The sequence below is a fragment of the Salmo salar genome, chromosome ssa02 (assembly GCF_905237065.1).
Source record: "Salmo salar chromosome ssa02, Ssal_v3.1, whole genome shotgun sequence".
NCBI classification, from domain to species: Eukaryota; Metazoa; Chordata; class Actinopteri; order Salmoniformes; family Salmonidae; genus Salmo; species Salmo salar.
This window is the reverse complement of record NC_059443.1, coordinates 14,969,519-14,996,178: the sequence shown is the minus strand read 5'-3', so window position 1 is coordinate 14,996,178 and position 26,660 is coordinate 14,969,519. Positions and strand designations below refer to the sequence as shown.

The 26,660-nt window shown below is 45.5% G+C and overlaps 1 protein-coding gene across 2 annotated transcripts in view; it reads left to right on the top strand.

Moving 5' to 3' along the window:
- Positions 1-26,660, top strand: part of tmem245 (transmembrane protein 245) — an 87,855-nt gene that overhangs the window by 54,110 nt on the left and 7,085 nt on the right. The window contains exons 6-11 of one of the 2 annotated variants that reach the window (XM_045712906.1): positions 7,727-7,750; positions 9,491-9,595; positions 9,715-9,797; positions 25,676-25,766; positions 25,865-25,963; positions 26,435-26,572. In XM_045712906.1, the coding sequence (XP_045568862.1) occupies positions 7,727-7,750; positions 9,491-9,595; positions 9,715-9,797; positions 25,676-25,766; positions 25,865-25,963; positions 26,435-26,572 (540 nt within the window). The remainder of the gene's footprint in view (positions 1-7,726; positions 7,751-9,490; positions 9,596-9,714; positions 9,798-25,675; positions 25,767-25,864; positions 25,964-26,434; positions 26,573-26,660) is intronic. The other variant, XM_045712907.1, reaches the window with a different exon arrangement.

Below are 26,660 nucleotides of genomic sequence, written 5' to 3'. Positions count from 1 at the left end.
TGAGACACACAGCCACCCTGCCAACCCCCATAAGACACACAGCCACCCTGCCAACCCCCATAAGACACACAGCCACCCTGCCAACCTCCATAAGACACACAGCCACCCTGCCAACCTCCCTGATACACACAACCACCCTGCCAACCCCCATAAGACACACAGCCACCCTGCCAACCCCCATAAGACACACAGCCACCCTGCCAACCTCCCTGAGACACATAGCCACCCTGCCAACCCCCATAAGACACACAGCCACCCTGCCAACCTCCCTGATACACACAGCCACCCTGCCAACCTCCATAAAACACACAGCCACCCTGCCAACCCCCATAAGACACACAGCCACCCTGCCAACCCCCATAAGACACACAGCCACCCTGCCAACCTCCCTGTGACACACAGCCACCCTGCCAACCCCCATAAGACACACAGCCACCCTGCCAACCCCCATAAGACACACAGCCACCCTGCCAACCTCCCTGTGACACACAGCCACCCTGCCAACCTCCCTGATACACACAGCCACCCTGCCAACCTCCCTGAGACACACAGCCACCCTGCCAACCTCCCTGAGACACACAGCCACCCTGCCAACCTCCCTGATACACACAACCACCCTGCCAACCCCCATAAGACACACAGCCACCCTGCCAACCCCCATAAGACACACAGCCACCCTGCCAACCCCCATAAGACACACAGCCACCCTGCCAACCTCCCTTTGACACACAGCCACCCTGCCAACCCCCATAAGACACACAGCCACCCTGCCAACCTCCATAAGACACACAGCCACCCTGCCAACCCCCATAAGACACACAGCCACCCTGCCAACCTCCATAAGACACACAGCCACCCTGCCAACCTCCCTGTGACACACAGCCACCCTGCCAACCCCCATAAGACACACAGCCACCCTGCCAACCTCCCTGAGACACACAACCACCCTGCCAACCTCCCTGATACACACAGCCACCCTGCCAACCTCCCTGTGACACACAACCACCCTGCCAAACTCCCTGATACACACAGCCACCCTGCCAACCTCCCTGATACACACAGCCACCCTGCCAACCTCCCTGAGACACACAGCCACCCTGCCAACCTCCCTGAGACACACAGCCACCCTGCCAACCTCCCTGATACACACAACCACCCTGCCAACCTCCCTGATACACACAGCCACCCTGCCAACCTCCCTGATACACACAACCACCCTGCCAACCTCCCTGATACACACAGCCACCCTGCCAACCTCCCTGATACACACAGCCACCCTGCCAACCTCCCTGATACACACAGCCACCCTGCCAACCTCCCTGAGACACACAGCTACCCTGTATTTTTATAAACCACTTCCTGATGTATCTCTGGTCACCACTGGAGGGTGCTGATGCATACAACACTGTAGACAAGATACAACACAATTCTTATCGACAGTGATTCTGTGATTTTGATCGGCTAGCAGCAGTGTAGGGTCCTGTTTACCCTGGGGTAACGGTTCTGGACAGTTAAGGTAAGGGTTGAAGGAGCTGGTCTTCTCTGTGATATATGAATGATCTCCCTACAGGTTAATATTACTACTGAATGATCTCCCTACAGGTTAATATTACTACTGAATGATCTCCCTACAGGTTAATATTGCTACTGAATGATCTCTCTACAGGTTAATATTACTACTGAATGATCTTACAGGTTAATATTACTACTGAACGATCTCCCTTCAGGTTAATATTACTACTGAATGATCTCCCTACAGGTTAATATTACTACAGAATGATCGCTCTACAGGTTAATATTACTACTGAATGATCTCCCTACAGGTTAATATTACTACTGAACGATCTCCCTACAGGTTAATATTACTACTGAATGATCTCCCTACAGGTTAATATTACTACTGAATGATCTCCCTACAGGTTAATATTACTACTGAATGATCTCCCTACAGGTTAATATTACTACTGAATGATCTCTCTACATGTTAATATTACTACTGAATGATCTTACAGGTTAATATTACTACTGAATGATCTCCCTACAGGTTCATATTTTTACTGAACGATCTCCCTACAGGTTAATATTACTACTGAACGATCTCCCTACAGGTTAATATTACTACTGAATGATCTCCCTACAGGTTAATATTACTACTGAATGATCTCTCTACAGGTTAATATTACTACTGAACGATCTTACAGGTTAATATTAGTACTGAATGATCTTACAGGTTAATATTACTACTGAATGATCTCCCTACAGGTTAATATTACTACTGAATGATCTCTCTACATGTTAATATTACTACTGAATGATCTTACAGGTTAATATTACTACTGAATGATCTCCCTACAGGTTCATATTTTTACTGAACGATCTCCCTACAGGTTAATATTACTACTGAATGATCTCCCTACAGGTTAATATTACTACTGAATGATCTCCCTACAGGTTAATATTACTACTGAATGATCTCCCTACAGGTTAATATTACTACTGAATGATCTCCCTACAGGTTAATATTACTACTGAATGATATCCCTACAGGTTAATATTACTACTGAATGATCTTACAGGTTAATATTACTACTGAATGATCTCCCTACAGGTTAATATTACTACTGAATGATCTCCCTACAGGTTAATATTACTACTGAATGATCTCTCTACAGGTTAATATTACTACTGAATGATCACCCTACAGGTTAATATTACTACTGAACGATCTCTCTACATGTTAATATTACTACTGAATGATCTTACAGGTTAATATTACTACTGAACGATCTCTCTACAGGTTAATATTACTACTGAATGATCTCTCTACAGGTTAATATTACTACTGAATGATCTCCCTACAGGTTAATATTACTACTGAATGATCTCCCTACAGGTTAATATTACTACTGAATGATCTCTCTACCGGTTAATATTACTACTGAATGATCTCCCTACAAGTTAATATTACTACTAAATGATCTCCCTACAGGTTAATAATACTACTGAATGATCTTACAGGTTAATATTACTACTGAATGATCTCCCTACAGGTTAATATTACTACTGAACGATCTTACAGGTTAATATTAGTACTGAATGATCTTACAGGTTAATATTACTACTGAATGATCTACCTACAGGTTAATATTACTACTGAATGATCTTACAGGTTAATATTACTACTGAACGATCTCTCTACAGGTTAATATTACTACTGAATGATCTCCCTACAGGTTAATATTACTACTGAATGATCTCCCTACAGGTTAATATTACTACTGAATGATCTTATAGGTTAATATTACTACTGAATGATCTCCCTACAGGTTAATATTACTACTGAATGATCTCCCTACAGGTTAATATTACTACTGAATGATCTCCCTACAGGTTAATATTACTACTGAATGATCTTACAGGTTAATATTACTACTGAATGATCTCCCTACAGGTTAATATTACTACTGAATGATCTCTCTACAGGTTAATATTACTACTGAATGATCTTATAGGTTAATATTACTACTGAATGATCTCCCTACAGGTTAATATTACTACTGAATGATCTCCCTACAGGTTAATATTACTACTGAATGATCTCCCTACAGGTTAATATTACTACTGAATGATCTTACAGGTTAATATTACTACTGAATGATCTCCCTACAGGTTAATATTACTACTGAATGATCACCCTACAGGTTAATATTACTACTCAATGATCTCTCGACAGGTTAATATTACTACTGAATGATCTCCCTACAGGTTAATATTACTACTGAATGATCTCCCTACAGGTTAATATTACTACTGAATGATCTCCCTACAGGTTAATATTACTACTGAATGATCTCCCTACAGGTTAATATTACTACTGAATGATCTCTCTACAGGTTAATATTACTACTGAATGATCTCCCTACAGGTTAATATTACTACTGAACGATCTCTCTACATGTTAATATTACTACTGAATGATCTTACAGGTTAATATTACTACTGAACGATCTTACAGGTTAATATTACTACTGAATGATCTTACAGGTTAATATTACTACTGAATGATCTCCCTACAGGTTAATATTACTACTGAATGATCTCTCTACATGTTAATATTACTACTGAATGATCTTACAGGTTAATATTACTTCTGAATGATCTCCCTACAGGTTAATATTACTACTGAATGATCTCTCTACAGGTTAATATTACTACTGAACGATCTTCCTACAGGTTAATATTACTACTGAATGATATCCCTACAGGTTAATATTACTACTGAATGATCTTACAGGTTAATATTACTACTGAATGATCTCCCTACAGGTTAATATTACTACTGAATGATCTCTCTACAGGTTAATATTACTACTGAATGATCTTACAGGTTAATATTACTACTGAATGATCTCCCTACAGGTTAATATTACTACTGAATGATCTCCCTACAGGTTAATATTACTACTGAATGATCTCTCTACAGGTTAATATTACTACTGAACGATCTTACAGGTTAATATTAGTACTGAATGATCTTACAGGTTAATATTACTACTGAATGATCTCCCTACAGGTTAATATTACTACTGAATGATCTTATAGGTTAATATTACTACTGAATGATCTCCCTACAGGTTAATATTACTACTGAATGATCTCCCTACAGGTTAATATTACTACTGAACGATCTCTCTACAGGTTAATATTACTACTGAATGATCTCCCTACAGGTTAATATTACTACTGAATGATCACCCTACAGGTTAATATTACTACTGAATGATCTCTCTACAGGTTAATATTACTACTGAATGATCTCCCTACAGGTTAATATTACTACTGAATGATCACCCTACAGGTTAATATTACTACTGAATGATCTCCCTACAGGTTAATATTACTACTGAATGATCTCCCTACAGGTTAATATTACTACTGAATGATCTCTCTACATGTTAATATTACTACTGAATGATCTTACAGGTTAATATTACTACTGAATGATCTTACAGGTTAATATTACTACTGAATGATCTTACAGGTTAATATTACTACTGAATGATCTCCCTACAGGTTAATATTACTACTGAATGATCTCTCTACATGTTAATATTACTACTGAATGATCTTACAGGTTAATATTACTTCTGAATGATCTCCCTACAGGTTAATATTACTACTGAATGATCTCTCTACAGGTTAATATTACTACTGAACGATCTTCCTACAGGTTAATATTACTACTGAATGATATCCCTACAGGTTAATATTACTACTGAATGATCTTACAGGTTAATATTACTACTGAATGATCTCCCTACAGGTTAATATTACTACTGAATGATCTCCCTACAGGTAAATATTACTACTGAATGATCTCCCTACAGGTTAATATTACTACTGAATGATCTTACAGGTTAATATTACTACTGAATGATCTCCCTACAGGTTAATATTACTACTGAATGATCTCCCTACAGGTTAATATTACTACTGAATGATCTTACAGGTTAATATTACTACTGAATGATCTCCCTACAGGTTAATATTACTACTGAATGATCTCCCTACAGGTTAATATTACTACTGAATGATCTCTCTACAGGTTAATATTACTACTGAACGATCTTACAGGTTAATATTAGTACTGAATGATCTTACAGGTTAATATTACTACTGAATGATCTCCCTACAGGTTAATATTACTACTGAATGATCTTATAGGTTAATATTACTACTGAATGATCTCCCTACAGGTTAATATTACTACTGAATGATCTCCCTACAGGTTAATATTACTACTGAACTATCTCTCTACAGGTTAATATTACTACTGAACGATCTCCCTACAGGTTAATATTACTACTGAATGATCTTACAGGTTAATATTACTACTGAATGATCTCCCTACAGGTTAATATTACTACTGAATGATCTCCCTACAGGTTAATATTACTACTGAATGAACTTACAGGTTAATATTACTACTGAACGATCTCTCTACAGGTTAATATTACTACTGAACGATCTCTCTACAGGTTAATATTACTACTGAACGATCTCTCTACAGGTTAATATTACTACTGAATGATCTCCCTACAGGTTAATATTACTACTGAATGATCTCCCTACAGGTTAATATTACTACTGAATGATCTCCCTACAGGTTAATATTACTACTGAATGATCTTACAGGTTAATATTACTACTGAACGATCTCTCTACAGGTTAATATTACTACTGAACGATCTCTCTACAGGTTAATATTACTACTGAACGATCTCTCTACAGGTTAATATTACTACTGAATGATCTCCCTACAGGTTAATATTACTACTGAATGATCTCCCTACAGGTTAATATTACTACTGAATGATCTCCCTACAGGTTAATATTACTACTGAATGATCTCCCTACAGGTTAATATTACTACTGAATGATCTTACAGGTTAATATTACTACTGAATGATCTTACAGGTTAATATTACTACTGAACGATCTCTCTACAGGTTAATATTACTACTGAATGATCTCCCTACAGGTTAATATTACTACTGAACGATCTCTCTACAGGTTAATATAACTACTGAACGATCTCTCTACAGGTTAATATTACATTTACATTATTAGTCATTTATTACTACTGAATGATCTCCCTACAGGTTAATATTACTACTGAATGATCTCCCTACAGGTTAATATTACTACTGAATGATCTCCCTACAGGTTAATATTACTACTGAATGATCTCCCTACAGGTTAATATTACTACTGAATGATTTTACAGGTTAATATTACTACTGAATGATCTCCCTACCGGTTAATATTACTACTGAACGATCTCTCTACAGGTTAATATTACTACTGAATGATCTCCCTACAGGTTAATATTACTACTGAATGATCTCCCTACAGGTTAATATTACTACTGAATGATCTCCCTACAGGTTAATATTACTACTGAATGATCTCCCTACAGGTTAATATTACTACTGAATGATCTTACAGGTTAATATTACTACTGAATGATCTTACAGGTTAATATTACTACTGAACGATCTCTCTACAGGTTAATATTACTACTGAATGATCTCCCTACAGGTTAATATTACTACTGAACGATCTCTCTACAGGTTAATATAACTACTGAACGATCTCTCTACAGGTTAATATTACTACTGAATGATCTCCCTACAGGTTAATATTACTACTGAATGATCTCCCTACAGGTTAATATTACTACTGAATGATCTCCCTACAGGTTAATATTACTACTGAATGATCTCCCTACAGGTTAATATTACTACTGAATGATCTCCCTACAGGTTAATATTACTACTGAATGATTTTACAGGTTAATATTACTACTGAATGATCTCCCTACCGGTTAATATTACTACTGAATGATCTCCCTCGTCTCACCCCCTCGTCTCATCCCCCTCGTCTTCACCTCTACAAATAAAATATTGCACTTTCGCTCTCTTTTTCTCTGCACCGTTTTGTTGTTTTTTCTATTCTGCTCAAGCACACGTTGACACATCTTGTATCCAATCAGAACGGCATTCACTCCCTGCATCCAATCAGCACTTCCTGTTTTCTAAAGCCCCCCTTTACTGCCTGTATCCAATCACAATCTGTGTTGTTTGTGCTTGGGAACCATGTGATGATTGCTGCACAGGTCTGTCAAATAATAATTTCCCCAATGTCTCTTTGTCTCCTCCTGAAGCTCTGGCATTGGCTTAACAAGCAGGTAATGTTCTGGAGGAGAGCTCTGCTGAGAGAGAGAGAGAGAGAGAGAGCATGAAAGTGTGTGTCTGAAATAATGTCAAAATGAGAATGAAAGAGAGAAGAAGTGGAAGAGTGTGTGTATGAAATAGTCAGAGAACAAAAGAGAGAGAATGATAAAGGAAGGAAGTAAGAGAATGTGTGAAGCCGTGTGAGAGCCCTATAGTAGCTTGGAGTGACGCTGTAACCATCCACTGTCATCCCTCCATCCTGTCTCCGCCCCTCGCTGACCTCACTTCCTCCCTGCTTCTGTTGTGGTGAAGCTACGGTGGGGCGAGCTCATTCATTGGCTCCTCAACCTTCCTTAGCTTCTCCTCTGTGGTCTGATTGGCTGGTTGGCTTCTGAGCATGTGTGAGGTGCATGGAGAGAAGAAACTGCTTTAGACCAAGCTGAGGGGAGTGCCGGGGGGGTTGGGTTGGGGGGGGGCAGGGCTGCCCCTACTATTACCAAGACAGGGTAGACGCCCCCTGCTATTCCCTAGCTCTGGAAATGAAGAGCTGTACCATGGAGGGGCATTAGCAGACCGCCTAAAGAAAGATCTGGGTGGGGTCCTGGGGGTGACATGGGTTTGGGAGGGGTGGGACTGAGCTGGTACTGGGTTGGGTTGAGTTGGAGTCTGATCCATATTGGACAGGGGGGACATCCATATTAATGACTATTCTGTAGTGAAGGCGTTAGATTAGCATCTTTAAAGGTAGACTCAGCCTCGAGCAGCACGGCTGATATTGAGATGAGCAAGATACAAGACTTTGCTTTCACACAGTCACACAGTATTCGCGCATGTGCACAGGTTCGCTTCACACTGATAGCGTGCTAGCTATGGGACCAAAACAGAGGAGAAGTTAAGCATCTCTCTCCAACGCTCTTAGTTGTTGTGGAAATGGACCCACTCGCTGGTTACTTTGTGCATCTACGTCATATCGCTGAGTCTACCTTTAAAACAGCAGTTACATCAAACTGATTTGTGATTTTGACTGGTCTTGAGCTGAGCTTTGCTGTAGTCTATATTTCTGTAGAGTCTATATTGTAGATTCTCTAGATTTTCTCTCAGATTCTCGTTCTGTTATGTGTTGACTTGATGTGTCCCAATACTCTGAGGTTGCCACCATATTGCTTCATGTCCTGTCAGGTCAGTGGCCATGTTGTGTAATACCACTGGGACACCGCCTTACTAATATCTCACCATCACCTTCAGCCTCCTGATGGTAACGTTCAGCATTCTTCCTCAGTGACCTCACACACTCCCAGGTCACTTAGGAAGGTGTCATAATGCTGTCATAAGGTATCATAGGGTTGTTATAAGGCAGGGAACATAGAGAAACCTAAATACTGGGAAGTGACTGTCCTTCTCTGTGGCCCTTAGAGGAACTTCCTCTTAAAGTTACAATAAAGACGTGTGAAGAGATGAGCCTGCAGACAGAGCACACATCTCACACACAGCCCTGGGGTTTAACATGCATACACTCATGCATGGTGTGTGATAGTGTGTCTGTGTACACAGGCTGTTCTCAGGATCCAAGATGGCGGCGGTAGGCTTTAGTTCAGACACAGAATGTCTGCCTTGGTCTCTGGTTTCCCAGGGGAGAAGGACACAGGTTTCTCCATGTGTCCAGTCACATCTGCAACAACTCCTAATGGCAGATACTGACTTTTGTCTCTCACTCTCTGTCTGTTCTCCCTCTCTCTCCCTCTCTCTCTCTGTAGATGGTCATATGGTTGGAGCGCTCCCTGGATAAACTCATCAGTATCTTCATCATCTTCCTGCTGGTGACAGGAACTCTGCTCATGGGTCTCCTGCTCACTGCTATGGTGCGGTACTGTGTGTTCCTCAGAGCTTACCATAGTTTGATTTCCTCCTCTTCCACTGTACATAGCTAATTGAGAGATAGGCTATTTTCAGCATAACCTCTCTCTCTCTCTCTCTCTAGGTTCATCATGAGAGTGTTCATATCATAGAGGTCACCAGTAACCTTATCAACGAGACTTTGTCCAGCCATCCAGAATGGGCCAAGTAAGAGAGACACTCGCGCGCACACCACACACACACACACACACACACACACACACACACACACACACACACACACACACACACACACAACACAAACACAAACACATAGTCTCTGGCTCCTTGTACACTTGGCTGTCCATAAATATTGATGATGACGTTACTCCCAATTGTCACAGAGGTGTGATTACTGTGTGGGGTTGGGGTTGTGCCAGTGCGTGTGGCTGTGGCTGTGCAGGCCAAAGCAGGTGGGTGAGTTGTTGCTGGGGGGTGAGTTGTTGATGTGGAAGGTGAGCTCTTCTTAATGGGGGGTGAGTTGTTGATGTGGAAGGTGAGCTCTTCTTGCTGGGGGGTGAGTTGTTGATGTGGAAGGTGAGCTCTTCTTGCTGGGGGGTGAGTTGTTGATGTGGAAGGTGAGCTCTTCTTAATGGGGGGTGAGTTGTTGATGTGGAAGGTGAGCTCTTCTTGCTGGGGGGTGAGTTGTTGATGTGGAAGGTGAGCTCTTCTTGCTGGGGGGTGAGTTCTGATGTGGAAGGTGAGCAATTCTTGCTGGGGGGTGAGTTGCTGATGTGGAAGGTGAGCTCTTCTTGCTGGGGGGTGAGTTGTTGATGTGGAAGGTGAGCTCTTCTTGCTGGGGGGTGAGTTGTTGATGTGGAAGGTGAGCTCTTCTTGCTGGGGGGTGAGTTGTTGAGGTGGAAGGCAGTGTTTTCCATTAGCATCGGCAGTCGGTTAATCAGCCGGTTACAGACTCATTTTCAGCCAGCTACATTTTCCACTTCATATTAACTAGGTTACTTTCCATCTTCTAGCGATCTATTTATAGGACAGGCGCCTGTCAGTCACAAAGCGAGTGATGGCAGGGAAAAGCAGCAGAGAGGAAGAGGCAAAGCAAGAGGTTTCACACTCGCCAAAATCTGTCCAATGCGTTTCTATGGTCTTATTTTGGACCTAAGCTTGTCGCCTGCCTTCCCGCCTTTGGGACAACGACTCCCATTGGTAGGGAGGAGACATGAGCATCTCGTCATTATATACAGATCTTTGGTTGCAGTCAAATTATTTTACAGTGAGGAGGGAGAGAGCACGATGCTTGTGAATTTGCACCGCCCATGTAATGTAAGTGGTAATGATGAGTTGAAATTCACGACTTTGCCAAATTATTATTTTCTGACACATTCATGTATTATCTTTGGTGTGCTTCACAGAGCCAGCCACGCGGAGTGGTGGCTCACAGTAGCCTATTTACTTAGTCTAGGCAGCCGATAGTGGGCGCTAGAGCTGCACGACTGTCTGATTGATTTCCATTCCCAGTAATACATACACTGGTTTCCCCCGTGGACTGGCTCGCACATAAAACGTCCTCCATTCAGGCTGAGAAGTTGTCATTTCCCTCCTTCACTATCTTTAATAGTGTTAATAAAACACAATTTTTCCATCACCATTGGCTGAATGCGGTGTGCAACATCTCTGGCTACTTCTTCTGGCTGGTTACTTTTTCTATTTGGCAGGCTACTATGTACTTGTGGAAAACACTGGGAAAGGTGGGCTGTTCATGCTGGGGGGCGAGTTGTTGACCATTAATGTGGAAAGTGGGCTCTTCTTGATAGATGATGAGTTGTTGACCAATGATGTGGAAGGTGGGCTCTTCTTGATAGATGATGAGTTGTTGACCAATGATGTGGAAGGTGGGCTCTTCTTGATAGATGATGAGTTGTTGACCATTGATGTGGAAGGTGGGCTCTTCTTGATAGATGATGAGTTGTTGACCAATGATGTGGAAGGTGGACTCTTCTTGATAGATGATGAGTTGTTGACCATTAATGTGGAAGGTGGGCTCTTCTTGATAGATGATGAGTTGTTGACCAATGATGTGGAAGGTGGGCTCTTCTTGATAGATGATGAGTTGTTGACCATTAATGTGGAAGGTGGGCTCTTCTTGATAGATGATGAGTTGTTGACCAATGATGTGGAAGGTGGGCTCTTCTTGATAGATGATGAGTTGTTGACCAATGATGTGGAAGGTGGGCTCTTCTTGATAGATGATGAGTTGTTGACCATTGATGTGGAAGGTGGACTCTTCTTGATAGATGATGAGTTGTTGACCAATGATGTGGAAGGTGGGCTCTTCTTGATAGATGGTGAGTTGTTGACCAAAGATGTGTGTCTTGCTGAGACTGACGGACTTGTCGACAGAGGTGACAGGCTGAGTGAATGCTGCATGGATTCTGGTGAGTGGGAGAGGAGATATTGCGGTGCAAAGTTGTGTTGAGTTGAGGTCTTGCTGGTGGCTTGGAGGCGCCGGAGGTTGAATAGATTGTCATCCAGCCGGAACTGCTTTATTTACCCAACATTCATCTCTTCATGGTACAGACGGCTCAAAGGCACTGTCGTGTCTTTGGGGTACCATTAAACTGAAGACATGTTTATCAATTAACTCCCTGCAATTATTATCACGCGATTAAACGGATTAATCGTTTAATTGTAATTAACTAGGAGATCGGGGCACCAAGGAAAATATTCATAATAGCTGAGGCTATTATATAAACCGTTTTATGGTAATATGGCTATATTGTCTCTTCTGAGTATCACAAAATTGTACCAAGCGGACCAGTTCGTAGCTGGATTCTTCACCAATCTTCCATACCTTCTCCAGAACACAAATGTCACTCGGTTCCCCAATTCTGTGAGTTGGAAGAATTTCCTGTGTCTCTCTATGGGCCATGTGGCCAGAGATTCTTCTCTGGAATTTTACCACTCCTTCACACAGGGACTGGGTGGGGGAAGGTAGGTTGGGGAATGGTGCAAGGGGGGAGGGGGTCAACTGTCCTCCCTGTACTCAAAGAGGCCAACGTCATGACATACCCCCCCTGGTGGTTTGGATCTTGTTTATCCTGCAAGTTACAAATCAACATAAAATCATGACCACGTGATGTCCCGTTGGTAGATCGTCGTTGCAGTCCCCTCTGGTGGTTGAACTGTTATAGGCTCTCTGGAAGCGGAGCAGTCCACCACAAGGATGGGCAGTTGATGTCCGGTTGGTGGTCGCCGTTGCGGTCTCCTCTAGTGGTGTACCTTGGTAGGTTCCCTGGAAGCTGCAAAGTACCCCAGGAAGGGCCAGGGGATGTCCTGGTTGGTGATCGCCGTTGCGGTCCCCCCCTCTGGTGGTTTACCTTGGTAGGCTCTCTGACAGCGGGCATGCCGCCACAAGGATAGGCCGTGGGTGTCCGGCTTTGGGGTCGCCGTTCCGGACCCGTTGTCCAGACTGGAAGATCTGTGCAGTAACTTAGGCAGATGTTAACAACGCACACACACTCATGAAATATATATAATTACATTCATTCCCCAATGAGCGGCGTTGTGGCACTAAGTGATGGTTGTATGGGGACTTTGTTTATGGCTCTATCACTTCCTAAGTGTCAAAGCAACTGAACCGAAATCGCATTGTTCCACTTTTAACCAACGTTTAGTTGGCTTCAAAGCCCTTTTGAGATCATCAAACAATGTTTGAGAGATGAGTGATATTGTCGCACCCGAATCAATTAGCGCATGACAAGTTAAGCAGTCCTCCAGGACTGTTTCCAGGTATGGCCGTTTAGATTCGTGGTTAGTGGACATATTCCCCACAAAGTGGAGTGGTCGTTCGCAACGACGTGATGTGCCATTTCTGTTCAAGGTGGAAGCAGATTGACTTTTCCGATTTTGAGTGGGCTTGGCTTTAACGAAGCGTTTGACCTTTTTCTTCGCAACTTTTGTATCAGAGTCTATAGACAGAGCCCGGGGGCTTGTTTCTTGATCAAGCGGGCCCTGGATAGGGTCTTGAATGAGAGCGGGAGAAATTTGAACTTTAACGTCCTTGCTATGGGTGTTAATTCCTGCGGATCTGGTGTCCGGTAATTCCCCGTCTAGTCCTTGTGACTTATCTTTTACCCTTTTCTCAAATTGTTCTCGCTTAAGTTCTTCCCGTAGTGGGACTTCTGGAGAACATTGGTCTATGTTTTGATCGTCCTTCAACCCTTTGTTACCCTTGTGCTCTGACACTTTTTGTGGGTTGGGTGCAGGAACGTAGCGAACGGGTCGATTGTAACGGTAGTCATGTTGATGCCTACGTACTTTACAGTTATTTCGACCGAGGAGGTTATTGGAATCATGGTTTCGTGGTAGAAACTGTTGTTGTGCGTCATCTCTCGACGCTCCAATACCGGATAATGCACCCTCTAACTGGAGTGAGTGCTCCTGGTTAAACTTCAAAACCGAGTGGTCAGGGCTCTTAGCGGTGTGAACTTTTGATGCCTCAAAAGCTGTGCTTGCAAGCTCTCTGAGTTGTAAGATAGGCAAGCCAACGTGGGCGGCAGGGCCCAAGTAGGTAATGAAGGTGGGATACATGTTCGACAGAAACATTTGTTTGAATGGTAACAGCTCTTCCATTCCTGTTTCTGTGAGTAGGCCAAAGTAAGCTGAACGAAGCCTATGATAGTAAGCTTGTGGGTGTTCGTTCCGAGCTTGTTTGACGGTGTTAGCCAGTGAGCTATCGTGTTTGCGAGTCGCAGAACCACTGAATTCTAATATCAAAGCTGTGGCAAGTTTAGCGTAGTCATTTAGCACGTGTTGCTGTTGTAGGTGAATGAACCTCGTCACGTGTCTATTCGACGTTCGCTTCAACAGGTAAACCCTGTCAGAACCCGTAGCGTTCGGGTAGCCATCCAACGCGTCCTCTATGTCAGCTAGGAACGTCTCAGTATCGTTTGGCTGACCTGGAACGGGGTCAAAGGTGGGGAAATTCTTGAAGAGTTTGTCAAGGTATTCCGCGCCAAGCGGGCGGAGAGGGTTGGCTTCATCCTGTGGAGAGATTGGGGCCGAAAGGCCAAGAGGAGAAGCCAAGACTTGGCATTGTTGGCCAAGAGGCTCCATATTACTCAGTGCCGAAGGGCCAAGAGGAGAAGACTGAGGGACACATGAGGGAGGCAAGGTCTGAAACCTATTGTCGTCACTCCTGTGAGTACAGGGCTCCGGTTGCTTGGATGGGTAGTCGCGCTGTAGAGCGTGACCATTCTGGATTTCCTCCAGATGGTACCTAAGGGTGGAATTCTGCTGCATTGCAGAGTCCACTTGAGCGCTTAGAGTACCGATTTTGGACACGTGAATGTCACACCTGCTCCTTTCGGTCTCAAACTTATCTGTCATGGTTTGCAGATAGAGGTCTTGAGTACGGAGCGAGAGATTCAGTGATGAGATTTCCTCTGCTTGCTTAGAAATCAATATTTCCATCCTCATCACCTGAGTTCTCTCATCATTCATTTGGTCAGCGACTTCAATAATTTCTGCTGATTTATCATCCAACTTTGTCATTGTGTTCATTAACTGATCGTCTTTGGTCTGCAGCGCTTTGAGGAGAACCGTGTTATTTTGAGTAACATTCAACAAAACAGCATGCATATTGTCAAGTTGAGCGCTCCTGTTTGTAGATAACTCTTCAGATTTATCTAGTTTGGCGTGGACATCATCGTATTTAGTTTTAGCTAAATCGAGTTGTTCCTGTAGCATATGATTTTGTTCCTGTAGAAAACGATTTTGTTGAAGAGCTTGTGCTTGTTCATCGTCATACGTTTTTGCATTTACATTTAATTGTTCAGTTTTCGAACGCAGTTCCATAGCTAGCAGAATTTTTCCCTTTTCTGCATTTGTCATTGGTTTCCCGGTTCTCTCCACCTGTCCCTTTATGTCTACCGTTACCTGCTCGTGCTTCAGCTGCGCACTGCGGTATTGGACAGATGCCAATCTCGGATGGCAAGACATCAGAGCTAGACTGGAGAGAACCTTTACGAGGCCTGCGCCCGATGGTTGGTTTTGGAAAGCATTGTTGTCTGCTTTTCCACTAATGGCATAATTAGGGTTGTTATCGCTGCTGAGGTCAGAGATCAATCCATTTACGGGTGGTGGTTCACTAATTAGCGGGCGAGTGGGGACCACTCCCTTTGATAGCTTGCACATTATTAGAACATTTGAAAGAAAAAAAGTTTTTCCTAATTTTCCAAAATTTGGTTTTGGAATGTGGGGAGCTGCAAAGACGATTTTAATCTATTTATAGACGTTAATGAACCATCAGTACTGTACAGTACTGTGGAAGTTGGACGTGAATGAATTTGCAAAGCAAATTGAATTAATCAATGCCAATGATTAGTCCTACCTGGGTAGGCTATCTGGGTATTAAACTTGAATTACCTGAGAGGTTGCTTCATCCAGGTTAATATGCAAAGTTTAAGTTGTCTCATTTAATTGGAAGAACCTAGAAAGGTATGTTCGACAATTTAACTTATTAAATTGAATGAGACGATAATCCATACAATCTCCATTGATTGGATATCATAAGTGTAAACCATAGGTCAAATGTTGGGACCCTTCACCACTAGGGTACGCTCCTCCCTGGGGCTGAAGCCACATGGGATTCACTCCCGTCAGTAATGGGTTTTACTGAATGTGCTTTGCTAAAGCAGATTTTACTGATTAATCTATTTATGATAAATCAAACCTGTATAGGCTATCTGGGAATTAACTTTGAATTACCTGAGAGGTTGCTTCATCAAGGTTAATATGCAAAGTTTAAGTTGTCTCATTTAGTTGGAAGAACCTAGAAAGGTATGTTCGACAATTTAACTTATTAAATTGAATGAGAATGATACCCAAGCAATTCAGATTGCGGGGTTATCATAACAGTAATGTTTAGGGTACATTCACCACTATACTTTCCCTTAAGGCCGAAGCCACATGGGATTCACTCCCGTCAGTAATGGGTTTGGTGAATGTGCTTTGCTAAAGCAGATTTTACTGATTAATCTATTTATGATAAATCAAACCCGTATAGGCTATCTGGGAATTAACTTTCAATTAACCTGAGAGCATTGCTTCATCTAAGTTAAGTTTGGAAAAAGTTAATCATGTCTCATTGTAGACGCCCAATCAATTTTGGATATTATTTAAAAGATCCACTTGAAAAGGTAAATCTGGCAATTTCACTTGTTAGTTAAATTGAATGAGACGTCATATCCAGTCAATTGCGATTGTCTGGATATCTTACCGTGATCCACATTTGGATTTCCCCTAGAGATGTACTGGCAATTCTTCACCACCAGGGTATAGAATGCTGAAATTAAACGGGAGTACAAAGGTCGGGACTTCCGTCGCGCTAGCAGAGGAATTTTAAACGTGGTACGGGGAGGGTAAAATGTTCCCTCTCTGTTAGCTTGCAGTAATGCTAAGCTCTTCCTAACTTTGTTCAGGAGTATCACTTCCAAGCACCAAAATAGGGTCCTTTCACAACGGAAAGGGTGGGTTTTCTAGTGACGTCTCACCTTAACCCCATTCAGCATATTCTGCTAGCGTTTATGATGACCGGAGCGACACGGTACTTAAATACAGATACGTATACGGTCTGCCCACACTGTCTTAGTGCGATAGGCAAATTATTCGGCTCGGTCACCGGACAGTTAGCTTCTAATTTCTAACCTTACTCTAGAAGTTAATATTGACCGACAGAAATAGTACCGTTTGGCCTAACGGACTAAATCTGGAATTGATCCCTCACTGCTATCGACATAAGACCGGAGCCACTCTAAATAGCTTCTCCCAATGGAAAATACACAATCACTTTGTTTAGATAGCAGGCTGTTTGTACAATTCTGTTCGCACAATTGATATATAGAATTTCACAGCAAAGTCCAATTCTATCTTAGATTCCTCGCACGGGGGCTCCATAAATGTCGTGTCTTTGGGGTACCATTAAACTGAAGACATGTTTATCAATTAACTCCCTGCAATTATTATCACGCGATTAAACTGATTAATCGTTTAATTGTAATTAACTAGGAGATCGAGGCACCAAGGGAAATATTCAGATTCCAAAGTTATAATTTTCCTAATATAACTTTCCTATATTATAACATTATATATTATATTCTATTATAGTATAGGCCGATTATCTTCTGGTTTAAATGGTGTATTTTACCTCGCGTCCAGTCTCATTCCAAACGTCGTAAATTGTTGTATCTGCACGAACCCAGCCTTTACTAAAATCATCCATACATCAATTGTCTTAAAATCATTTATTTACTAAACTAAGTATTTCACAGAAAGCATACAAACAGTAATTATCGTCACAAAGAATTGGTAGAGTAATGTGCCCTAGTGGGCTAAACAGGCATGGCTGGTCTGTTAGACAATGGGTCATAAACGGTCAGCTGAGGAGACACACAGAGTTCATTAATATTAACAGTTGACATGCTAAGCCTTTGCACATGAACGCTCACTCATTCGGGAACAATTGCAATCAATATATATTTACGCTCAGTGTGTCGTCGGGATCCTTGTTGGAGCGTCGTTCTGTTGGAGAGTTTTGTCCGCGTTCTCTCTCTCTCTCTCTCTCTCTCTCTCTCTCTCTCTCTCGGTTAGAATGGATCTTTCAAAGCGACATTCATTAATGTCGTCATAGAATGGATGTTTCGTCGGTCTTCGCGTTCAATGATATAATTTCTAGCTGCAGACTATTAATTAATATCAAAGACTTGTTCTTATTCTGTCGGTATCAATAGTCTAAAAGTTAACCACGTGGTATGGTTCACTTTCAGTAGATGGGTTGGATGGTCAAACCTATTGGCCAACTTGCACTGGTCTGTTAGAAAGTAAATCAGGGTATGGTTTTATAGTGAACATAGAACAGGCTTGTCACATGACGCCTGGTCCTGTCTGTGTCCCTGGGGGCGTGCCGATGACTGAGTTAAGCTTGGTACAGAAATACAATTCTATCACATTAACATCAGTACATAGCATCTCAATGTATTACAAATAGCTTTATCCTTATTAATACATTTGATACAACCATGTGGATGCAAGTCTCATAGCTGAGGCTATTATATAAACCGTTTTATGGTAATATGGCTATATTGTCTCTTCTGAGTGTAATGGATTTTCTTAGAGAAGTGGAGGAGTCAGGCGCAGGACACAGGGATGAAGGTAAACAAAACGTGTTTACTAAAATTTATCAATCCATCTTCTCATAAAAATACATAGTTAGGAGAAACACCTCCAACTACACAAAACAGACAAACAATCACCGACAAGACAAACAGGAAATGCAGAGGTTTAAATAATGAACATAGTTAGGGAAACTCAAAACAGGTGTACACAATAAAGACAAAACCAAACGAACAGTGAAACATCGATCGGTGGCAACTAGTAAGCCGGTGACGTCGACCGCCAAACGAACAAGGAGAGGGGTCGACTTCGGCGGGAGTCGTGACAGTACCCCCCCCCTGACGCGCGGCTCCAGCAGCGCGCCGACACCGGCCTCGGGGACAACCCGGAGGACGGGGAGCAGGGCGATCCGGACGGAAGCGATGAAAATCCTGGATTAACGATGGATCCAGGATGTCTTCCGCCGGTACCCAGCTTCGCTCCTCCGGGCCATACCCCTCCCACTCCACGAGGTACTGAAGGCCCCTCGCCCGACGACCTGGAGTCCATAATGGCTCGTACGGTGTATGCCGGGGCCCCCTCGATGTCCAGAGGGGGCGGAGGAACCTCCCGTACCTCCGACTGCTGGAGCGGACCAGTTACCAGCGGCCTGAGGAGAGACACATGGAACAAGGGGTTAATATGATAATCAGGGGGAAGTTGTAACCTATAACAAACCTCGTTCAATCTCCTCAGGACTTTAAATGGCTCCACAAACCGCGGACCCAGCTTCCGGCAGGGCAGGTGAAGGGGCAGGTTTCGGGTCGCGAGCCAGACCCGATCCCCCGGTGCATAAACCGGGGCCTCACTGCGGTGGCTGTCGGCACTCGCCTTTTGCCGCCTGATGGCTCGTTGAAGACGCACATGGGCAGCGTTCCATGTCTCCTCCGAGTGCCGAAACCATTCATCCACCGCAGGAGCCTCGATCTGGCTCTGATGCCATGGTGCCAGGACCGGCTGATACCCTAGCACACACTGAAAAGGGGTAAGGTTAGTGGAAGAGTGGCGTAAGGAATTTTGGGCCATCTCCGCCCAAGGGATAAATGATGCCCACTCTCCCGGCCGGTCCTGGCAATAGGACCGCAGAAACCTACCCACCTCTTGGTTGACTCTTTCCACCTGCCCATTACTCTCGGGGTGGAACCCTGAGGTAAGACTGACCGAGACCCCCAGGCGTTCCATAAACGCCCTCCAGACTCTAGACGTAAATTGGGGACCCCGATCAGAGACTATATCCTCAGGCACCCCGTAGTGCCGGAATACATGGGTAAATAGGGCCTCCGCAGTCTGTAGGGCCGTAGGGAGACCGGGCAAAGGAAGGAGACGGCAGGACTTAGAAAACCGATCCACAACGACCAGGATCGTGGTGTTCCCCCGTGACGGGGGAAGATCCGTCACGAAATCCACCGATAGGTGTGACCACGGTCATTGCGGAACGGGAAGGGGTTGTAATTTCCCTCTGGGCAGATGTCTAGGTGCCTTGCACTGTGCGCATACCGAACAGGAGGAGACATAAACCCTCAAGTCCTTGGCTAACGTGGGCCACCAGTACTTCCTCGTAAGGCAGCGCACCGTCCGACCTATACCAGGATGACCAGAGGAGGGTGATGTGTGGGCCCAACAGATCAAACGATCGCGAACATCAAACGGCACGTACACGCGCCCAACGGCACACTGGGAGGGAGTGGGTTCTGCACGTGACGCCCGTTCGATGTCCGCGTCCACCTCCCATACCACCGGTGCCACCAGGCATGAGGCTGGAATTATGGGAGTGGGCTCTGTGGACCGCTCCTCTGTATCATACAGCCGGGACAGTGTGTCTGCCTTGACGTTCTGGGAACCTGGTTTATAAGAAAGAGGGAAAGAAAAGCGTGTGAAAAACATAGCCCACCTAGCCTGGCGAGGGTTCAGTCTCCTCGCTGCCCGAATATGCTCCAGATTTCGGTGGTCAGTCCAAATGAGGAAAGGGTGTCTAGCCCCCTCAAGCCAATGTCTCCACGCTTTCAGAGCCCCGACAACAGCTAACAACTCCCTATCCCCCACATCATAGTTTCGCTCCGCCGGGCTGAGCTTCTTCGAAAAGAATGCACAGGGGCGGAGTTTTGGTGGGCTACCCGAGCGCTGAGATAGCACAGCCCCTATTCCAGCCTCGGATGCATCCACCTCAACTATGAACGCTAAGGAGGGATCAGGATGCGCCAGCACTGGAGCCGTGGTAAACAGAGCCTTCAGGTTACCAAAAGCTCTGTCCGCCTCAGCCGACCACCGCAACCGCACCGGTCCCCCCTTCAGTAAGGAGGTAATGAGAGCCGCCACCTGGCCAAAGCCCCGGATAAACCTCCGGTAGTAGTTGGCAAACCCTAAAAACTGCTGCACCTCCTTTACCGTGGTTGGAGTCGGCCAATTACGCACGGCTGAAATGCGGTCAGTCTCCATCTCCACCCCTGACGCAGACAAACGGTACCCAAGGAAGGAGACGGACTGTTGAAAGAACAGACATTTCTCCGCCTTAAGGTCATGCTCCAACAGTCGACCAAGCACCGTACGCACAAGGGACACATGCTCAGCGCGGGTGGTGGAGTATATGAGAATATCATCTATATACACCACTACACCCCGCCCGTGCAGGTTCCTGAAGATCTCATCCACAAATGATTGGAAGACGGATGGAGCATTCATTAACCCATACTGCATGACGAGGTACTCATAGTGCCCAGATGTAGTGCTAAATGCCGTCTTCCACTCATCCCCTCCCCTGATACGCACCAGATTGTACGCGCTCCTGAGGTCCAATTTTGTGAAGAAGCGCGCCCCGAGCAATGACTCTGTCATACTGGCGATCAGAGGTAGCGGGTAACTGTATTTCACAGTAATCTGGTTCAAACCTCGATAGTCAATGCATGGGCGTAAACCTCCATCCTTCTTCTTCACAAAAAAGAAGCTTGAGGAGACAGGTGAAATGGAGGGCCGAATGTATCCCTGTCCCAGAGATTCAGCGACATATGTTTCCATAGCCGCCGTCTCCTCCTGTGACAGAGGATACACGTGACTCCTGGGAAGTGCAGCACCCTCCAGGAGATTTATCGCACAATCCCCCGGTCGATGGGGTGGTAATTGAGTCGCCTTCCTTTTACAGAAGGCGATTGCCAAATCGGCATATTCGGGGGGAATGTGCATGGTGGAAACCTGGTTTGGACTCTCCACCGTAGTGGCACCTAAGGAAACACCTAAACACCTCCCTGAACACTGACAGGACCATCCCTTGAGAACCCTCTGTTGCCACAAAATAATACGATCATGAGAAGCCAACCAGGGAAGCCCCAATACAACGGGAAACACAGGAGCGTCAATCAGAAAGAGACTAATACTCTCTTCATGACTCTCCTGCGTCACCATAGCAATGGGAACTGTGACCTCCCTAATCAGCCCAGACCCCAAAGGACGACTATCTAGGGCATGTATAGGGAAGGGAACATCAACGGGAACAATAGGAATCCCTAATCTATTGGCAAGACCGATCTATAAAGTTCCCACCTGCGCCGGAATCTCCTAGCGCCTTATGCTGGGAATGCGGGGAAAACCCCGGAAATCTTATAGATAACCACATGTGAGCAACAGGGGGGTCTGGGTGAGTCGTGTGCCTACTCACCTGAGATGAACCACCAGTGTTCCGCCTACCACCTCGACTACCTGGAAAACCTCCCCAGCACCGACCAGCAGTGTGTCCTCTGCGGTCACCTCTGGTGCATGGAACGGTTTCCCCTCCGGTCTCCCTAGTACCAGCCCCGCCCAACTCCATTGGTGTTGGGTCTAAGGGACTGGATGATGGAACCAACGGACCCCGATCCGGACGTCCGCGGGAGGCCAGCAGGTTATCCAGCTGGATAGATAAGTCCATCAGCTGGTCCAGGTGGATGGTGGTGTCCCTGCAGGCTAGCTCCCTACGAACGTCCTCTCGCAAACCACACCTGTAGTGATCGATCAGGGCCCGCTCATTCCATCCTGCACCAGCCGCCAGAGTTCTAAAATCCAGTGCAAACTCCCGAGCGCTCCTCATCTCCTGCTTTAAATGGAACAAGCGCTCTCCCGCCGCTTTTCCTTCTGGTGGATGATCAAACACTGCCCGAAAGCGGCGGGAGAAGTCCTCGTAGTTTTCCCGAGTCGGGTCTTCCACCTCCCAGATGGCGTTGGCCCACTCTAGGGCTTTACCAGTCAAACAGGAGATGAGGGCGCTCACTCTCTCGCGCCCCAAGGGCGGTGGCTGGACAGCCGCCAGGTAGAGCTCTAGCTGGAGTAGGAACCCATGACACCCGGCAGCTGCTCCGTCATACGCTCCCGGGAGCGAGAGCCGAATCCCACCGGATCCAGACGGCGGTTGGATAGGATCCAGAGGTGTGCCGGGCGGTGGTGTGGCTGGGTCGACGGGACAGCCTTTCCTCTCCACTCTCTCCATGGTCAGCAGCACGCAATCCATGGCCGTCATTAGATCCTGGATCATTTTAGCCTGCTGCTGAACGTGCTCCTCCAGATGACTAGGAGAACTGGCTGCTCCTGCTGACTCCATTTGCTGGTCGGTGATTCTGTAATGGACTTTCTTAGAGAAGTGGAGGAGTCAGGCGCAGGACACAGGGATGAAGGTAAACAAAACGTGTTTACTAAAATGTATCAATCCATCTTCTCATAAAAATACATAGTTAGGAGAAACACCTCCAACTACACAAAACAGACAAACAATCACCGACAAGACAAACAGGAAATGCAGAGGTTTAAATAATGAACATAATTAGGGAAACTCAAAACAGGTGTACACAATAAAGACAAAACCAAACGAACAGTGAAACATCGATCGGTGGCAACTAGTAAGCCGGTGACGTCGACCGCCGAACGCCGCCCGAACAAGTAGAGGGGTCAACTTCGGCGGGAGTCGTGACACTGAGTATCACAAAATTGTACCAAGCGGACCAGTTCGTAGCTGGATTCTTCACCAATCTTCCATACCTTCTCCAGAACACAAATGTCACTCGGTTCCCCAATTCTGTGAGTTGGAAGAATTTCCTGTGTCTCTCTATGGGCCATGTGGCCAGAGATTCTTCTCTGGAATTTTACCACTCCTTCACACAGGGACTGGGTGGGGGAAGGTAGGTTGGGGAATGGTGCAAGGGGGGAGGGGGTCAACTGTCCTCCCTGTACTCAAAGAGGCCAACGTCATGACAGCACTCAGCTCTGAAAGAGCGGTGGAATGGGCCTGGGGGTTAACTAGGTGAGCAGTGGAATGGGCCTGGGGGTTAACTAGGTGAGCAGTGGAATGGGCCTGGGGGTTAACTAGGTGAGCAGTGGACTGGGCCTGGGGGTTAACTAGGTGAGCAGTGGACTGTGCCTGGGGGTTAACTAGGTGAGCAGTGGACTGGGCCTGGGGGTTAACTAGGTGAGCAGTGGACTGGGCCTGGGGGTTAACTAGGTGAGCAGTGGAATGGGCCTGGGGGTTAACTAGGTGAGCAGTGGACTGGGCCTGGGGTTAACTAGGTGAGCAGTGGACTGGGCCTGGGGGTTAACTAGGTGAGCAGTGGACTGGGCCTGGGGTTAACTAGGTGAGCAGTGGACTGGGGGTTAACTAGGTGAGCAGTGGACTGGGCCTCTCATAGACATCACACCACCCTGTGGTGATAACCCCCTGACCCCTCATAGACATCACACCACCCTGTGGTGATAACCCCCTGGCTCCTCATAGACATCACACCACCCTGTGGTGATAACCCCCTGGGCCTCATAGACATCACACCACCCTGTGGTGATAACCCCCTGCCCCTCATAGACATCACACCACCCTGTGGTGATAACCCCCTGGCTCCTCATAGACATCACACCACCCTGTGGTGATAACCCCCTGGCTCCTCATAGACATCACACCACCCTGTGGTGATAACCCCCTGCCCCTCATAGACATCACACCACCCTGTGGTGATAACCCCCCTGGCTCCTCATAGACATCACACCACCCTGTGGTGATAACCCCCTGCCCCTCATAGACATCACACCACCCTGTGGTGATAACCCCCTGGCTCCTCATAGACATCACACCACCCTGTGGTGATAACCCCCTGGCCCCTCATAGACATCACACCACCCTGTGGTGATAACCCCCTGGCTCCTCATAGACATCACACCACCCTGTGGTGATAACCCCCTGGCTCCTCATAGACATCACACCACCCTGTGGTGATAACCCCCTGGGCCTCATAGACATCACACCACCCTGTGGTGATAACCTCCTGGCTCCTCATAGACATCACACCACCCTGTGGTGATAACCCCCTGGCTCCTCATAGACATCACACCACCCTGTGGTGATAACCCCCTGGCTCCTCATAGACATCACACCACCCTGTGGTGATAACCCCCTGGCTCCTCATAGACATCACACCACCCTGTGGTGATAACCCCCTGGCTCCTCATAGACATCACACCACCCTGTGGTGATAACCCCCTGCCCCTCATAGACATCACACCACCCTGTGGTGATAACCCCCAGGCTCCTCATAGACATCACACCACCCTGTGGTGATAACCCCCCTGGCCCCTCATAGACATCACACCACCCTGTGGTGATAACCCCCTGGCTCCTCATAGACATCACACCACCCTGTGGTGATAACCCCCTGACCCCTCATAGACATCACACCACCCTGTGGTGATAACCCCCTGGCTCCTCATAGACATCACACCACCCTGTGGTGATAACCCCCTGGCTCCTCATAGACATTACACCACCCTGTGGTGATAACCCCCTGGGCCTCATAGACATCACTAAACTGCTGAACAGGGTGCTTTATTGGTAAATCAGTCCCTGACTCTCTTTCTCTCTCCACCCCTCTCTCCTCCAGTTGGCTCCCTGAGGCCCAGGTCATCCAGAAAGCTATGAACTCAGCTGCCACTAACGTCTACCAGCATGGTCGAGAATGGATAACATTCAAGGTAAGAGAGACAACAGGAGAGAGATGGAAAGAGAGGGAGGGGGTGGAGACACTGGTAAAATCACTGATTGTGTGTGTGTGTGTGTGGTGTGTGTGTAGCTCCATAAGATGCTTGGTGAAAAGGGGAACCACACAGCTGTCATAGAGAAGCAGGTTCTGGAACTGTGGGACAGACTGTACCACTCCTGGTTTGTCAAGGTAACGCAGGGGGGGTGGCCTGGTCCATCAGACCACAGTATAGGGGGGTTCACAGGGTCACATCTTCATGTTTGGCTTGAGAATATATAGACTGAAACACTGATTACCCCTTATAAACACAGACCAGAACTACACTATACATTCATACTTATAAACACAGACCAGAACTACACTATACATTCATACTTATAAACACAGACCAGAACTACACTATACATTCATACTTATAAACACAGACCAGAACTACACTATACATTCATACTTATAAACACAGACCAGAACTACACTATACATTCATACTTATAAACCCAGACCAGAACTATACTATACATTCATACATGTCTCATTCTCTTAACACCGTGTGTGTGTGTGTGTGTGTGTGTGTGTGTGTGTGTGTGTGTGTGTGTGTGTGTGTGTGTGTGTGTGTGCGTGTGTGTGTGCTTACATGTCTGTACGGCGTTTCTGTCTCAGAATGTAACCCATACAGGAGGGCGTAACCGTAGTGGTGGTCAGAAGCTTGTCCAGAGACAGAACAGCTGGCTGGGAGAGATCTTAGACTGGCAAGACATCGCCTCCTTCGCTCAGGAGAACATAGAAACACTGCTCTCTGTGAGTACACACGTGTGTGTGTGTATTGTGCGTGCGTGTGCGTGTGTATATAACGTGTGTATCCTCTGTTATAGATAGTGGAGTCTCT